This window comes from Sciurus carolinensis, chromosome 12 (genome assembly GCF_902686445.1).
Source record: "Sciurus carolinensis chromosome 12, mSciCar1.2, whole genome shotgun sequence".
Taxonomy (NCBI): Eukaryota; Metazoa; Chordata; class Mammalia; order Rodentia; family Sciuridae; genus Sciurus; species Sciurus carolinensis.
The window spans coordinates 82,658,208-82,676,216 of NC_062224.1; the positions used below are offsets into that span (position 1 = coordinate 82,658,208).

The window sequence follows — 18,009 nt, forward strand, 5'->3', positions numbered from 1 at the left end:
CCCTCCTCCTGGAAAGCGCTCCAAGAGGACTGGACTGGGTGGGTGTCATGTCACTTAGGCCAGAGTGTTGGCTGCACAAAGGAAGGTGGGAAAGGCAGACAATACCTTATCACCAATGTTGGACCCTGAAGGAAAAAGGCCCTGGGCCAGCAAGGGAAGGCCTGGCCTGTGCACCCCAGAGTGCTTGAGGGTGGAGAGACATGGAGACAACGTAAATCAATCAACACCAGACAGGATGGTTTGAAAATTTAGAGGAAATTTATTTCTTGGGAAGGTCCACAACAGCTGGCAGGCACTGCTTTCCCTGCTCCAAGGGATTCCTCTGTCTTGTTCCGAGAAATCCCCTCTGTGCTTGGAAGTGCCTGTGAGGAGGCTGGGATGGGAACAGAAACCATACACAACACTCCAGAGCCTTAAAAAAATAAAGCAACACACAACCTCCTCCCCACAAATACACATGTACAAAATAAATAGACATATAAAAGGCCACACGCCTCCCACCCAGTCAGGGCTGCTGGGGAGAGCGGGGCTGGGGGCTGCCCCCCACCTCCCAGGATTATGTAGAGGCTACATGGCACGGAGGTGCCCATGGCTTCAGGGGGAGGGCAGGGTGGGTCCTCTCCCTGGATGGAGCTCAGTGGGGTAGATGTGGGGGTATGGTTCTGAAAGAACAAATAAATAAATAAATAGAACCCAACGTGTTCCTAGAGGCCAAAGGGCTTGGGCTGAGACTCAGGGCCCCTGGGACCTAGTTTCCCTGAAAATAGCAGATTCACAGGCAGAAAGATCAGCAGGGAAAACATATCCAAAGCCACACCCCGCCCAGCCTCCCAAGCCAGCCTCCTGCAGATCCTGAAGGGCCCAGTTCAGAACCAGCCTCAAACCAGCTCTGGCAGGAAGGGGTGGGCTGAACTCCTGAGTAGCGACTCTAAGCCTGCTCTCTGGCCCTGGAGGCACCCAAAGGCTAGGGACCCTCCCCTTGCTGTACCCTTCTGGACCAGCAGAGCCTCCTCCCTCACTTGCTTGCCTTTGTCTCGGACCACCTCCACGGGAGGGAACCATGGTGGCTGTCTCCAGGGTGGGCTCTTCCCCAGGAAAGTTGAGGCAGAGCTGTGCCTTCTCCTGTTCTTTGTGGCCTTCCTGACTTGAGGCATCCTGAGGTCGGCTGGGAGAAGTCCTGTGTGACTGCAGATAAGCAAAACAACCCAGTCCCAGTGTCCACCTCGGCTCCACTTGGCCACAGGTGTCCCCACTGTCTCCAGCCAGGGCCACATTCTCAGCTCCCTTCAGGACAGGAGGGAAAAGGGGTCAGACAGAAGGAAGGACGAGAAGGGGCAGGAGCCGTTGGAATAGACAGTTTGGGCAGGAGGCCAAATCAGACACACAAAGAAGTTCGAGGGACTCAGGAGTCCCAGAGAGGCTCCTGGAGACGTGTGGCCACCGGGGGCCAGAAAGCGTGGAGCAGGGGCAGGCCGGCCGCTCAGCTGGGCAGCAACACGTGTTCCAGGAGGTAGGTGAGGGAGTCCCAGTGCTTCCAGAGGAGGAAGAGGACGAGGACCAGGAGGGCGGTGCTGGTGATGCGCAGGCGTGTCTTCATGAGGGGCGTGATGAAGTTGGCAATGGTGGACACGAAAACCAGCAGCACAGCCATGAGCGCAAGGATCACGTTGATGAACTTGCCCAGCAGCGCACGCGCGTTGGCGTTCTCCACGCCCTCCAGCTGCACCACCTGCTGCTGTTGCTGCTGCAGCTCCAGCTTGGTGACTCGGGTCAGGCAGGACTCCACGGCCTCCTGCAGGGGCGTAGGGGAGCTCAGGACGGGTGGGACCCCTGGGGGAGCCCCACCTACCTGCTGGGATCTGGATAGGGCTCGAATGTGACCTCCCCAGCCCCAGGGGGTGGAAGCTTGGTGGCCAGTGTGGCCATGTTGGGAAGCGGTGGATCCTTTAAGAGGCGGGGCCTAGTGCAAGGCAAGTGGGAGCCTGGGGGTGCTGCCCTCAGAGACTAAATGGTTTCTTAGCAGGGGTGAGTTCCTGAGAGTGTGGATTGTTACAGAACAAATGCGAGCCCTGAATCTCTCTGCCTTCTGCCTCACCATGTGATCTGCCATTGAGATGCCATCTACCACCAGGCCCTCATCAGAGCCGAGCAGAAGCTGGTACTGTACTCTTGGACCTCAAGACCATGAGCTAAATAAACCTCTTCTCTTTACAAATTATCCAGCCTCAGGCATCTTGTGACAGCAACAGAAAATGGACCAATACAAACCACCCCAGGATCTAGGAGGGGTGCAGAGTAATCAGTGGTGGCTGCGGGAAGAGCTCTTTATGGATGACTTTTTGGGGAGGATGCTAAGAAATGGAAGTTGTGATTAATATGGGACGGTGAGAAGCTGGCCCAATCCCAGTGCCCTCTTGAGGCAGGCCAGTACCTGGAAATGCCAATCACTCATTTGTAAGGCTGCCATCAAAGAGGCCAGGGCACAGGTGGCCCTTACCTTGGCACAGTGCACCCTCTCTGCTGGAGGCCTGCCTTGCCCTTATCTCCCCCCCACCCATGTCACCCTCTCCATCCCTGGGCCTATCTGTCCTGGCTGATGTAATAGTCTGTCCCCATCGTCCCCCACATGAGAAAAGCCCCAGCTGCCCTACCGGCACATGTGGGACCTCACCAGGGTATCTCTGGCCATACCTGGATGTCCCGAGCCCTCTCGTAGGACTGGTAGGCCACCTTCTCCTCCATGCTGGCCAGCTCCTGCTTCAGGTTGGTCATCTCGTTCTGGTGAAGCTCAGTCAGGTCATTGAGCTGCTCCTCTAGCCGCTCGTACCTGGAAGCAGAAAAAGGAGTGACACGGGTACCGGCTCCCAAGCCTTCCTGCTGTCCCCAGAATCGACTCATCCAATCTCTCAGCAAACAATGACTGAACTCACCCAGTGTGTCCAGCCCTGTTATAATTTTAACCCCACAACAGAAGCAATGATTTCTACACTTCCATGTGCTAAGCAATTTGCCCACATTACCTCATAGGATCCTCACCACAACCCCACAAGACAGTACCGGTGTCATCCCCATTTGAGAGATGGGAAGACTAAAACAGAGAGGTTAAGCAACCTGCATAGGATCACACAGCTCACATATGGAGAAGTTAAGGATTGACAGACTTTAAACTGGGCTCTTTAAGCCCTGGGCTAAGATGGTCTCTGGGTAACAGGGACACCTGGATGTAAAGGACATGATCCCTGCTCTGAAAGGTACAAAGTATCAAAAAATGACTGTTAGATGGCAGTGGTTGGTTTTTAGATGGGGTTCCCTCTCAATTTCCTTGTTCAATATAGAGAGAAGAAAAAGTGCTAACTAAAGAAAAGATCCTCTCAAATCCCAGGGAGCAAGTGACAAGTGCCACACTACAGGCACAGAGCAAAGAGCAGAGCAGGCCAAAAGAAGGGAAGGCCTAGACTCCAGCTCAGTTGCAGGCTGACCTCAGGAGCTTCCACTGGATGTTTAAACTTTCTGTGCCACATATTTGCACACTTTGAATTTCCGATTTGGACATTCAGCGTTCACAATGTTCCTGTGAGGTCAGGATCAACGCTACCCTCACTTGAGGACAAGGAACCCCCAGGCAGAGTGCTAACTGCCTTGCTCAAGGTGCCCAGCAAATAACAGAGCTGGAATTTGAACTTTGGCCACTGGCTTCAGAGTCTCTCCAGAGGACAGGCCATGGACCTGGTCCCTGCCTCAGTTTCCCTTTCTGTGCACTAACCACACAACAATCCAGGCAGGGATACCTAAAGCACCTTGAGGTAGGTAGAATCCCCACAATTCTGTCTCCTCACTGCCTTGATCAGTCTGGGGGAAGCTCCTTGGGGCCTTTTTGTGCCCCTCCCAGTAGCCCAGGATCCTTCTAGAGGCTTCTCCTTCAGCCTCCACACGCTGGCTCATGGGCCCAGGGGGCAGAAGCAGGGCCCTGCAGACACCTACCTATAGCGCTCCTCCTGTAGGCACTGGGTCATGTAGGTATAGTCCCTCTGCAGCTGAGTCTTCAGGTCCTCCATGGAGTCCTCCAGGTGCGACTGTCCCTCCTTGATCTCCCGCAGCTCCTCTAGCAGAGTGTCCAGGTTTCCGGGGGCTCCGTACAGCGTATTGGACTTGGGGCTCCCCAGCGCCCCCGCCGGCCCCGCCCCGGAGTTGCTGCCCGCCCCGGCAGAGCTGGCGCTGGCACTGGAGCACTCGTCGTCGCTGCCGTACTTGGGGCTGGACACCAGTGTGGCGCTGCCACTCAGCGCCCGGGCTGCCTCCTCTGGGGGCCCGTCCTCCAGGGGGTCCTTCAGGTGGGCAATGTTGTCAGCGCTGCCAAACTTGTTGCGGATGAGGCTGGCAAACTCCCGGGGCTTGGACACCACGGCGCTGTGGGTGGCCTGCGAGAGGCCAGAGAGGCTGCCCTTGACGCCCTCCACCACGCCACCCCCGAAGCCGCTGATGCCCGCGCGCACGTTGGCACCCACGTCCTTCAGCCCCTGCTGCATGTCCCGCAGCACGTCCTTGGGCTGCCGCGAGGGCCCGTTCTGCTCGATCTCCTTGAGGCGCCGGCGGTAGTGCTCCAGCTTCTTGTGCAGCTGCGCGATGGTCTGGGCCGACTTCTGGTTCTTCTTCTCGAAGACCTGCTTGATGCGGGACACCTGCTGCTTGTCCGCGTTGTTGGCCAGCTTCAAGTACTCCGCCACGTTGTCGTCCCGCGCTTCCTGCTCGATCTTGATTTGCTCGGTGATCTTCAGGATCTTCTGGTGCAGGTGGTCGATGGCGGCCTTGGTCCGCTGGGGGTCTGGCGCCCCATCTGGCACGTCCAGGCTGATGGGGCCATCAGTATCACCATGGCCGGGGCCAGAGGGAAGGCTCAGGGCCACCAGATCTCCCTTGTCGCCCTAGGGAAGGAGGTAAGCAGAGGAAGCTCATGGATAAATCGTGAGACCACAGGAGGGGCTGGCAGGATTCTCTCCTGTGACCACAGAGACCTCTGGAACCTGGTTTCTCTATCTGTCCCAGCACAGTGATCAAGTAGGTGTGACTGGGAAGTTCTGGGGTTGATTTCTTGGGGATGAGCTGAATCCTCTTTCTGGACTTATCCTCCCTATAAAGCTCCTGCCTTGAGCAGGCCTCTCCCTCTGGCCCCAAGCCTTCCTGCACCCCCACCTGTCCTCACGAACCCAGCCGAGGTCACCTGCCCCTGCTGACACTTCTCCCAGACCCCTCTGTTACCTTCCAGCTCTCTGGAGTCACCAGCAACCTTTTCCGCTTCATGAGGCAGTGAGCGCCCTGCCCTGCCCCGTCTCCCAGAACTGGGAGAGAAGCGTGTACCCGCCTGCCCCACCAGCCGGGTCCCTGAGGACTGAAGTCCCAGAGGCAACTCACAGGCCAAGGGAAGCTGGGGGCAGTCTGGGGGCCTGAGGGTACCTGCCACTCAGCTGGCAAGGGGGAGAACGTGCAGGAAGGAAGTGAGTGTCCCCCTCCTCCCCACCAGCCAGGCGAGCTTCCCAAGCACATCAGGGTGGCACAGAACTTGGAGAGACAAAGAAGAGGGGCTGAGGAAGGACAAGGGGGAGGGATAGAAAGGAAGGAAAGGTCACAGGAGATAGGAAAGATGGGAACGCCAGGCTGGGTGTGCAGGCAGGCCTGGAGCGGGTTCTCAGGGACAGCTGCCCCCAGGCCTGTTGGAGGATCTCTGTCCACAGCAGAGTCCCAGCATCTTATCACCATGCAGCACCGGAAGCAGCAGGACATGGCTCAACCCCGTATATTTTTACACAGAGCACACCCCAAGTAAGGCCGGGTCAGATCACTCGGGGGACAGGGGTGGGGTGACTCTATGCGGAGGACGGAGTTAAACACAAAGAAAGTGGCCCAGTCACATGCACTGGGACCGGAAACAGTCCTTGCCAACTGCAGGCATAAGTCACTTGCTCGATATCTGCCAAGGTGCAAAGTTATTGGAAAACACTATCGAAAACAATAGCCCTGCAAAACTCAGAAGACAGGGGAGGGTGGCTCCTCTCTGGGCTTCCTCTGGGGCTTTTGTAGGTCACAGGTCTCCTGAGGATGCTGGCGATGAGGATTGTCCCTTCCCCAAGCTCTCCTGAAGTCAGGACTTTCCTCTTGGGTTGCTTTGAGTCTCTGCTCATGTCCTCTGGTCCTCCCACCAGATGTTTGTGCCTTCAGGACTTTGTTCCTCACAATGTGTGACCTATCATACCTAAGAAGCCAACTCCAGGGCTGGGGAGATAGCTCAGTTGGTAGAGTGCTTGTCTCATAAGTACAAGGCCCTGGGTTCAATCACCAGCACCGCAAAAAAAAAAAAAAAAAAAAAAAAGCCAACTCCACAGCCTCCCTTAACCCCACATGCAGATTTTATGCCAAATTTTTTTTTTTTTTTTTTTTTTTGGCAAAAAAAGTGAAGTACGACCATCATTATTTGGGGGGGGGAGGAGGTACCAGAGATTGAACTCAGGGACATTCAATCACTGAGCCACATCCCCAGCCCAATTTTGTATTTTATTTAGAGATGGGGTCTCACTGAGTTTCTTAGGGCCTCACTTTTGCTGAGGCTGGCTTTGAACTCATGATCCTCCTGCCTCAGTCTCCAGAGCCACTGGGATTACAGAAGTGTGCCACCACATTGAGCCTGTGAAACTTTTAAAGAAAAATATTTTTAGTTGTACATGGACATACTATGTTTATTTTATTTATTTATTTTTATGTGGTGCTGAGGATGGAACCCAGTGCCTCCCATGTGCTAGGCAAGTGCTCTGCCACTGAGCTACAAGCCCAGGCCTATGTGAAGTTTTTAAAAAAAAAAAAAAAAACTGTGCTAGTATTACTTAAAAATTGTTTATTAGTAAACTGTCTTTGGTGCAAGATCAGGATGCATGGAATACTTGAGAATATATGTTAATGCACCGGTGACGCTGTTGTGGTGAAATTCGGTACAGACCGTGTCCTGCAGCACTTACTGAAGTACGGGACACACAAAAGGCGCTCATTAAAGGCTGAGTCTGGATCTAGGCAGCATAATCCTTTATTATCCCAGAGTATGTGTGTGGGGGGTGCCTGCTGGCCTAAATTTATTTAAAAGATTATGCCAATTAACTTATTCAAGTATTGACAGAATTCTACAAAATTAAGTTCTTTTTTTTTTTCTTCACTGCTGAGGATTGAATCCAGGGCCTCCTGAACACTAGACAAGAGTTCTACCATTGAACTATAGCCCTGGCCCTAAAATACAGTTCTTTATTAAACACGTGACCTTTATTAGTAAAGAACTTGGCCCTGTCCTAACCATAGATGCCCAAACGCTTTCCCCACTTCTTGGGGGAAAGAATATTCAGCAAAGAGGGTTTTTTGTTTTTCTTTGTTTTGTACCAGGGATTGAACCCAGGGGCATTTAACCATCGGCCACATCCCCAGCCCTTTTATATGTTTTATTTAGAGACAGGGTCTCACTGAGTTTTCTAGGGCATTACTAAGTTGCTGAGGCTGGCTTTGAACTTGTGATCCTTCTGCCTCAGCCTCCCAACTCCCAAGCTGCTGGGGTGATAGGGGTACACCACTACACCTAGCTCATTTAAATTTTTTTTTTTTTTCCAGTGCTGGGGATTGAACCCAGGGCCTTGTGATTGTGAGGCAAGCACTCTACCAACTGAGCTATATCCCCAACCCCTCATTTAATTCTTTGGCAACTTTTTTTTTTTTATTTTTATACCCGGGATTGGACTCAGGGGTGCTTAACCTCTGAGCCACATCCCCAGCCTTTTTAAAAATATTTCATTTAGAGACAGGGCCTTACTAAGTTGCTGAGGCTGGCTTTGAACTTGAGATCCTCCTGCCTCAGCCTCCCCAACCACTGGGATTACAGGCAGGCGCCACCGCACCTGACCTCCAGGAAATAAGTTTTTAATCTCGCTGCATCACTGCCATTTGCTCCTCTGTAACTGGGAAGGGAATAGCCCTGTCCCACCTCCTAATGAGAAATGAATGCAAAAAAGCTATGGAAAATGAAGGTGCCTCAAGACTCCATCCAAGTGGAAAAGAGCAAATCCTCTGGCAGCTTGGCTGTTTCCTCCTTCCATTTGGCATCTGTCCGGCTTAGAAATGAAAAGCAGAGTTGAAGCTGGCTGTGGAATCCCCATGGATGAGAAGAGCCACTCCCCGGGCCTGGTGGTGGGTGGCTTAGCGGTGGCGTTGTTCCCCTCACCCATACCTCCTCTCTACCCCTTGGCCCAGACTGGAGCCTGGGTTCTGCTCTGCCACAGACATCAGCTGCTTCCTGTCCCTTCTGCCTGGAGACGCCCTTGGTGACACAAGAGTCTACTATGCTGCTTCGGGCCCATCTCCAGTCACAGAATGTCTTCGCTGTGTTCTCCTCTGGGGGAGGATTCCCAGCATCTTTTCCCTTTGTCCCCTCAATCCCTGAGCTCTTCTCTTCCCTTCAAGTTACAGTTCTCCGTGCCCTGACCAAAGGGTAAAGACAACAATAACTCCCACCACTACCGTCCATGGGCTTATGGGCCCTAAGTACTTTTTACGCAGATGAATCATGTGTAAACCCGGAGGCAGCAGCATAGTTAGTCCCCTTCCACAGAAGGGGGACTGAGGCCCTCAGACATTGAGGACGCCTTGCCCAGGATTTCACGAATGAGTGAAAGGCCTGGGATTAAAATCCTGTCTCGCTCAAAGCCCCAGAGCCTGACCGCACCCTGGAGGGTTGGGCAACTCTGCAGCTCTGGGCATCTTTGCCTCAGGTGTCCCACACAGGGAGCCTGGTCCTCTACCAGTGATCCTCAACCAAGACCTGGCTCACCCCAGGGCATTTAAACTGTGGGCTTTTACTCCCCAAGTGAGCAAAGAAAAGAAAGGCGGTTCCTCCCATCCCATCCTGCCTGACCAGGTGCGAATGCTTGGAAATGTCCAGCGTGGCTGCAGCACGTGGGATCACCAGTGTGACCCCTCCAGCTTCCCTCACTGGGGCTAACCCCTCATCCTGCTAGTCTCCAAGAGAACTTCACTCACCCACCCCAGCACCCAGCACCCTCTGGAGCTTAGGTGTGCGCGCACCTGGGTGAAACAAGAGTGAGAGATGGGGGGGGGGTGTGTGTGTTGGGGACCCAGGGGACACTTTGTGGGAAATACTGAGATCCTCCTGTGGTTTTTGCTCTCAAGGCTGAAACACCCAGCAACCATTTAGATCTGAGTGGACTTCCTTGGAAAACTGCTCGGCCAGTTGGCGATGAAGAGACAGGCAGACTGAAGGACTGACTGACCCCAGAGATCCTGACTCAGAGACAGCTCATCCCTGCTTCCAGTCTTAGGAGTCCAACCTCAGGAAAGCGCCTCAGGGCTCCTCCCCACACAGGCCTCCTCCTTAGACCCCCCCAGTCCTCACACTTCCATCAAGAGGGCAGGAAGGGATTCATGGATGAAAGCAGAGCTCACCCGGAGCCTCAATCTGGACTGAGCGGCTGCTCAGATGGAGACCTGTGGTCTGCACCAGCGGAGGCACGTGACCTCAACTCTGCTCTCATCATACACAAGGTTCTTCCAGGGTTTGCGGGACAAGGAACACCAGACATCCCCCTACCTCTCCCCTCTGAGTCGCTAGTGTTGATCCCATCTCTGAGGAGAAAGAAGCCCGGGACCCCCAAGGTCCCTGACAGGCTGCGCTGTCTGGTAATAAATGGAAAAGCAGAACTGAAGCTGAAGAAGAGGACAACACACACTCCCGGGGTGGCTGAGGCAGAGTGCCACTGGTCCTGTTCCCCTTGCTGGTTCTTTTTTTTATACTCTCAGGTCCATCTGGGAGTCCTGCAGCAAGACACTTGCTCCTTTCCACCCTTCCACAGAAGTTTCCAGTGCCTTCGACATGCTGGGCCATCTCCAGACACAGAGCTTGGCTCTGCTGCCCAAGGAGGAAGGTGGCACGTGTGAGGAACCTGGGAGTTTTCCATGCCTTGCCTTCCCCAGGCACACCCGCCGTGCAACAGGGAGACAGGGCGACCATAGTAAAGAGATCGCAGAAACTGGCAGACAGACAGGCAGAGGTTCAAAGGAAGATTCTGCTTTAACCAAGGGAAGAAAATTAGACAAGAAGAGAGAGATGAGAAAGCTGTGCAGAGTGAAGGAACAGGGGAGTCTGAAGAGGAGAGAGACTGCCAGAAAAGAACAGCAACGGGACAGGGTATGGGCAGTGCAGGGCCGTGGGAAAGCCCTAGATTTGCATTTGACACTCACTGACTTAGAATCCTGCCTCTGTCCGTTAACAGCAGTGTGCCCTTGTGTATGTCATTATCCTGCTCCCTTCCTCATCTGAGAGGGGGGACAGGTAATTCTGCTTGTCTTCCTGGAAGGGGTATCAGGAGGATGAAAGGAGATGTGGAATAAAGGGCAGACGCAGGTGCTCAAAAGCAAATACAAATTCAGGCATTGCACACCCTTTAAAATGGCTACTATGAATTTTTTTTTTGAAGTCAGTGTGTTGATAAGCCTGTGCAGAAATTGGAATCCTCCTGCACTGCTAGTGGGGATGTAACATGGTGAAGCCACTGTGGCCGACAGTGAAACAGCAATCACGTGACCCAGCGATTCCACTCGCAGGTACATATCCAAAAGAACGGAGAATGGATATTCAAGCAAGAATTTGTATACAAAGTTCAGAGCATCATCTTCCCAAGAGCCAAAGGGTGGATGCAACTCGGATGGTCATTTTAACCAAAGAATGGGTCCATTCAATGTGGTGTCCCACATAATGGGATATTATTTGGCCATAAAAGGGAATAAAGTTCTGGTAATGCTATAACATGGGCGGATCTCGAAAACAGTTTGCTAAGTGACAGAAGTCAGACACAAAAGGCTGCATAGTGAATGATCCCAGTATAGAAATCTCCAGAGCAGTTAAATCCACAGAGACAGCAGGTGAGTGGTTGCTAGGGGGTGGGGGAGGGGGAGGAATGGAATGAGTGCCTGATGGGTACGGGGTTTCCCTGGGGATGTCTGAGCTGAGCCCCAACCAGTGCCCCATTACACAGCGGGTCTGCAGGAGGGCATCTGGATCTTCCTTTCACTAGTTCATGTTCAAGAGAGCAGAAGCTCTTCCCAAAGCACCCCCTGTCCTGGGCTGGGTGACTAAAAAGAGGAGCAACACAGATTCTTCGACCCCAGTCATCAGCAGGTGGAGCTCCCAGGGCCCCCAGCTTGGAGCAGGGGGCTACCAGGGGCATGGCTCCTCTCTCCAAGTGGGTGCGGGGCCTCACTCAGCTCACGCCAGCCTGTTCTCTGTCCGTGTCTAGCTGCCAGCACCACACCTGGAGTCCTGGTCTCCTCACCCACTTCCTGCTTTAGATTGTCACTCTGCAGGTACTGGCCCCTGCTAATCCCTGCGAACAGGTTGGGGAGGATTTAAGAAGAGAACTGGCCAGAGAATCATGCTTTTTCTAAGATTCCTGCCCATGCCAGGCACTGCCTCCGCTCAGGGGAGCCACCGGCAGGGCTGGAGCCATAGACCTTGTTCTATACAAAGACAGAGACCCAAGTGCCGATGAGGGGCCTGGCTAAGGCAGGGCTGGGATGTTCACTAAGAACCAACTTCCCTATCCCCTTTCTGGCTCTGGTGAGACCTACCCACTGCCCACAAATCCTGGGCCACCCCCTCTATGTGGTCTTGGCAGCACCACAAACACCTCCCTGCCCCCTTCCAGCAACACTAAATGAAGCTGGATTAGGTGCACGGCCAGATTATAGGAGCTACTGGATCAGGGCTGCCCAGTCCTGGCCCCCGTGACCCTCTGGGGGCTCCCACCTCCTCCTGGAGACCTGAGCTCAGTGTCTTTGTGTTAACCCTAACCCAGAACATCTGCTCTCCCCCGTGTACACTGGCCCAGCAGCCTGGATCCCCCAAATCCAGGAGGCACAGACACCGCCAGGACAGAAATGTCCAGGCTAGTGAAGTTTTGGAAGGACAGAGGAGGGTCCTAGCTGTGTAAATCATGAGCTGGAAATGGTGGTTTTACTTCCTTAGCAACAAAAATGCATGAGACGCTCTCCCGGATGTGAGGTGTAACTGTGACCTGAGACAGGCAGCCCCTTCCTTGATTCACAAAGAGCTCCCTGTGAGGGTCCCCACAGCAGGCTGACCCAGAAGATGGGGCTGTCAACTCCTAGGTGGAAAGACAACACTAGGGTCACGCTTAGAAGGAGGAGGAGAGAAAGAAACAGATCTTTGGGGGCCCCGTGCTTTCCTTTAGGAAGGAAGGGCAACCCTGTCATCTGGGGAACAACGGAGTCAGGTGAGGTGTCAGCCCTGACCTGTCCATGTGTCTGGCCAAGCAGGTGGGCCCACGCAGGATGCTGCTCCTGAGGGTCAGAGCCCAGCAGGCTCATGTGGCCTGGGGACTGTCAGACCTGGTGACTCAGCAGAGTTGCTCAGACCTGTGGACTCTGATTTCAGCAGCCCTTCAGGATGAAAACCCTCAGATCCCCTTTTTCCTGTTAGACCCCAGAGAGAGGGGGACACAACCCAGACTGGGATGGAGAGGAAAGCCCAAGCCGGCTAAAATCCTTCAGCCCATAAGAGGTAGCGTGGCCAAAAGGGTGGGTGGGAGAGAGCTGGCATTCTGCTGCAGCAGGCCGCAGTCGAGTCCAGTTCCCACCCTCCCACTTCAGCTGGCATCACCCTGTTTGCCTGGTGGCTCTGTTCCTGGTGGGGACATGTGGGCCACACGAAGCTGCTCGGCCTTCTCTGGAGGCTTTACTACTGCAGATCCAAGCGCACCAGGGTGGGCAAGGGGGTAGGGAAGCAGCCCCTGAGCACTTTGGTACCTGGAGGTCTAAGCAGATTCTCTCCAAGGCTGGAAGACATTTAATGGGGTACACACATGGTGGCATGTCCCCTTCTGAGGGCAGAGCAAAAATACTCCAGCACCCAGGCACCATGCAGGGGAGGCGAGGGGCAAGGTGTGGCCTCAGTGGCTTCACAGGCATGTCACATTTCTACAACAGGATTCCAGGGCGCAGACTACAGGTAGACAAGGGAACTCCCTTGTGCTTTCCAGCAGCGCCTGCCATCTCCAGGCAGCTGTTATCAACCTACGTCCTTCTGCAGTAAGTTGTCCCTGACCCTAAGGGCCACTGTCTTCCTGGAAGGGACATACTCCTCTCATCTAACCCTTGGTCTCCGGCCCATTGGGGACACCCTTAGGTTGTGGTCAGAACTACATCCTCCCCACAAGTCCCTGCCCTGAGAACAAAGCCATATTGTCCACATAAATGTCCCACACTCTCCTCCTGTCTCCTCATACCTGCAGGCCCCTGGTGAAGCCCCCAGAGCCACCCTCTCACTTTGGGGTCTCCTCCATTCTCCACCCTCCAAATTTTCCAAAAGCTACACACTTTGCTCCTGGACTCTCCCATGGTTCACCAGGAGCCCATGCTCCTAGGACCTCCCCAGCCCCTCTCCTGTCCCTATTTCTCCATAGACACAACCAGAAAGACCCTTTCCACTTAATTTTATGCCAACTTCTCTGCATCCAGAGTTCTCTGTAGTCAGAGAGGAGGGGGCTGTGCCCGGAGGGTGAGCACAGCCCTCTGGCAAACTTCAGAAATGCCTCTCCCCCTCCCCCTCCCCCCCAGAGGAACTTCTCTCCTTCCACCCACTCAGGACCTCACCTGTGTGGGCACCGTTTCCCAAAGCCGTGCTGGCGATGAGGTGCCAGGGGCTCGAAGGCCCCAGCTCTCCGAGGACTGTGCCAGGCCCCCGGGGTCACAGTCCCTAGGCTGCACTGGGCTGGCTGTCGGAAGCCGAGGTCTGCGAGCAGGTGTGCCGGAGCTCCCAGGCTCTGCAGCCGCCATCTCCAGTCTGAGGCCCAGCCGGGGATTAGGGGTGGATTGCTCTGAATTCCCCCTCCCCCGGGGCTCACAGCTGCTCCTTCCCATCTGGCAGGAGACACTGAGGATCACAGAGCTGAGCCAGGCGGACCAAGCTCTGATGAGCCTCTCCCTGGCCCAGCTGTTGCCACTGTGAGTTCAGTGCATATGAAGATGCCCAGGTGTGACAGCCTTGGTCAGGGCAGGTGGGGAGGCCTTGGGAACATAGGACTTGTGCCCTCACCCAGACAGGCACCCTGCCCCGCCCATCTTGCATGTCCAGAAATGCCTCCCAGGATCAAAAGCCCCTCTCAAACCACAGCCTCCGGCACTCCCAGCTTCAGCTCAGAACGGAAGTGGGTCTCCTGGCCAGGCTTCCAGAATGGAGAGAGCTCTCCAAAGTCAGAAAGACCAGCCTGGCAGATCCAAACAGAGCCAGCCCCACCCAGAGTCCTCTCCCTCTCTCCCTGCTGCCCTATCCCTTGGCTTAAGGAACTGGACTCCCAGGACAACCTCCCTACCCCAATAATCACCGGCAGGAGACAGCAGCCAGCCTCACCAAGGGAATTCCTCTGCCCTGAGGTCCTGTCCCAGAAACCCACTGCTCTGAACACCACTGTGGCCACTTCTCCACAAGCTTCTGCCTCCTGCTCCCTGCTCTCTGACCTCCAGCAACGCCCAGACGAAAACACCCAAGATAAGACAGACCCAAACTCACAGCAGTCTCTTTCTCCTTGGACTTCATCAGTACAGTCCCAGTAGGAAATCCTGTCGGCCAGCAGAGGGGGCCAGAGGTCCACGCTTGAGGAGAGCAGGCAGTGAGGGAAGAGAGGGGTGGCTAGCAGAGTCCTGAGGAGTCTCTAGTAGCAGCTTCCAGAGGCAGAATCACCATTCAAAGACATGGATTCTGCACCCACTTGAGCCAGGAGAGGCACTCAGGCCTTAAATATGGAGGGCCCACATGAATCATGCTGATGGGGCAGGCCCAAGTTCAAGAAGGTGTGAAGAGATAAGAAGGGCCCAGTGTTATCACGGGGGCCCAGTGTCAACGCCTGCAGTCAAAATCACTGAGACCAGGAGTCCCCACGCCCCAGGCTCATGGAAACTGTACAAACATGTGTAGTGGCCCATGACTTGAGGTTTGTGAGGGCAGAAGCCTGGCAAAGCACATGACCCAAGTCCCAGTGTCTGGGGTCACTCTGATCTATAAGGTCAGGGGACGCTTCTAGCCAGAGTGCTTGAGGGCAGAAGAGCGTCTGAAACAAATCTTTATCCTGTCACCTGCTAGCTAGGAAGCCCAGCAGGAACTGTCTGTGCTTCTTTACAACCACAGTAAAGGCAGGTGTACCCCCAGGGTAGCCTGGATGAGGCCCAGGGGGTGAGGCCAGGGCATCAGGAGATGGAGACCCTCTCTGCAGCCTAGCCTTAGTACCACCGGGACATACAATCATCGCCACCCAGGGCCATAGTGAGAAGCCTGACATGTTGTAGGTTTCACTGAAATAGATGACTAATCCTGAGGCCCCTCACCACAGGTGAATGTACACACACACACACACACACACACACACACACACACACACAGAGCACTGTATTCCACACAGTACCTGAAGATTTGGACTGGGACAGACAAAGTCAGAAAAGTAGCTACTACATGGAGCAAAGGTAAGAGAGACAGACAGACATGGGGAGAGCTGCTACAGCAACCAGCTTTTAAAAGACACCAACTGCTACCAGGTGTGGCGGCACATGCTTATAATCCCAGAGGCTCGGGAGGCTGAGGCAGGAGGATTGTGAGTTCAAAGCCAGCCTTAGCAATTTATTGAGGCCCTAAGCAACTTAGCAAGATCCTGTCTCTAAATAAAATATCAAAAGGGCTGGGAATGTGGCTCAGTGGTTAAGCACTCCTGGGTTTGATCCGCAGTACCAAAATAATAATAATTAAAAAAAAAAAAAAAAGACCAGTTGCAAAGCAACATTTCTTTTGCAAAAAAAAAAAAAAAAAAAAGTGCTGCTGGGTAAATGCACTCTGTGCACTTCCTAGTAAGTCTTGGCGGTCCCCCTTGGCCACCTCCTCTCTGGCCTGGTGCAGATGAAGGCCACATCACAGCAGGGCAGGACGGTCATCTGAGTTCACAGGCCCAGGCAGCCTGGGCTGCGGCTGGGGCTTCTGGCCTCACTTTCTCTAACTTTCCAAGTGGAGACTGAGTCTGGGGGTGACAGATGGACTCCTGTCATCCTGGAAGAGGAGGCTGGAGGGAAGCCTAGGTTCTGAGCACAGACTGCAGGGCCCTTTTTTTACTGGGTTCCCCTTAGTTTATTTTCCTTTCATATCCTTTTTCTTCTTCCCTTAACTTTAATGCCACACCCCTTCTTTCTTTAATACTTTTTTATTTATTTGTTTTTGTGGTACTGGGGATTGAACTCAGAAGCATTTTACCACTAAGCTACACCCCCGGCCTTTATTATTGTTTTATTTTGAGATATTCACTAAGTTGCTCAGGCTAGCCTTGAACTTGGCAAGCCTGCTGCCTTAGCCTTCACAGTAGCTGGAATTATAGGTTTGCACCATGTGCCCAGCCCTTTAATACTTTGAAAACATTTTCTTTCTTTTTTATTCTACCTTATTATTCTTTTCCAGTCCCTTCCTCGACCCTTGCCTTTTAAAAAAATCTTTCTAACTACTACTCTTTCTCTTTAAAGCAAATAAAAGAAAAACAGGGCTAGCGGTTTAGCTCAGCAATAGAACACTTGCCTAGCATGTGTGAAACCCTGGGTTCAGTCCCCAGCACCACAGGAAAGAAACAAACAAAAATTAAAAAAGCAAAATCCGCACATTCTGAAGAGTGGGAAACCTGAGAAGTCATAGGTTTTAGGAGCAAAGATTAATGCTAAAAAGCAGTTAAATTTAGTACCTTAAAATACAAAGCGAGGCCTTATAAAATCTCAGGCCCCACCTGTGCTGTGAAAGTCTCCAGGGAGGATTTCTCCTTGGAGGGTTGGCAGCCTCCCGGCTGTTCACCAGTCCCTCTGGGAAATGGAGCTTGGCATCTGACACGCTCTCCAACTCACTTTCAAGCCTGGCCAGAAAGTGCATCTTCTTAGGAACTCAGGCTACCAAAGGGCCCTGCTTTCTCCCTGGGGAAATGAGAAAGGAAGGTAAATATTCTTCAGCAAGAACTAGGCAAGGTGGGCGTGTTTCCTAGGCGCACATGGGGAGGCCCAGCGACATGAGTTGGAAAAGAAGGGTCAGCAAGCAGGAAGCTGCTGGGTAGCATCAGCACCACACCACGAGACCTTCCAGCTACTCCAAGGAGGGAGGCTACTACCTGTCACCTGCGGGTCCTTTGCGGGTCCAATGCTGTGGAGATTCCTGCTTAGGGAGTCCACCCTGGGCATGGACATGAGTCCAGATGTTGGCAGGGGAGAGAACCACTGACCTGGGTCACTTTTAGGCAAAGAAAAATGTGTGCCAGGCAGGTAGAAAAGAGGATGGTTTCATGCCTTTTTCGCCACTGCTTCACAGAGGAGGGTATGCTGGGAACAGGCAGGATAAAGTGACTCAGAAAGAAAGGCGCATCTCCTTTCCAGGCAATTTTTAGGATGCACAGTGCCCTCTACCCCACCCTGTTTGCCAAGAGCGATTGAGAACGATTCCTTTCTAAAGCTGAGGATTTGAAACACAGACTCCTGTGGGCTCCTGCTGACTCCAGCGCTCTGAGCTTACCATGGGCTGATGTGATTAAATGAGAAATGTGCATGAAAGCACTTTGCTGTGACATGCTGTTCAACGGACTGTGGACGCCAGAAAGCCTTTCAAAGGGACATAACCGGCACATCCTAGGGGGCATGCCCTCAAGGCCACTGGGCCCCCTGCGAAGTCAGTAGACAGGCCCAGGCCCAGATAATATTTGGGTCTGAAGTTGCCTTCTCAGGCAGTGACGGAACCTTATATCACGAAGTTAACGTTACGGACACGTGTCTTTCCAGGGCAGGGTTCGCCTTTCCAGCTGCCCCAAGGAGGTCCCCTGGGCACAATATCACCATGGATCTGGCTCAGCTTTGCTTAGCCAGTTGAATTATTCACCAGCTATGGATACTGCC

At 53.5% G+C, this 18,009-nt stretch overlaps 1 protein-coding gene across 3 annotated transcripts in view; it reads right to left on the reverse strand.

Moving 5' to 3' along the window:
* Window positions 1-236: 236 nt before the first annotated feature.
* Tmcc2 (transmembrane and coiled-coil domain family 2) overlaps window positions 237-18,009 on the reverse strand; it is a 40,409-nt gene continuing 22,636 nt past the window's right edge. For 2 of the 3 annotated variants that reach the window (XM_047521693.1, XM_047521694.1), the window contains 3 exons: window positions 3,982-4,922; window positions 2,692-2,827; window positions 237-1,792 (listed from right to left, as the gene is read on the reverse strand). In XM_047521693.1, coding sequence (XP_047377649.1) covers window positions 1,481-1,792; window positions 2,692-2,827; window positions 3,982-4,922 — 1,389 coding nt within the window. In that variant the 3' untranslated portion in view covers window positions 237-1,480. Of the gene's footprint in view, window positions 1,793-2,691; window positions 2,828-3,981; window positions 4,923-14,623; window positions 14,813-18,009 lie in introns of those variants that run through there. The other variant, XM_047521695.1, reaches the window with a different exon arrangement.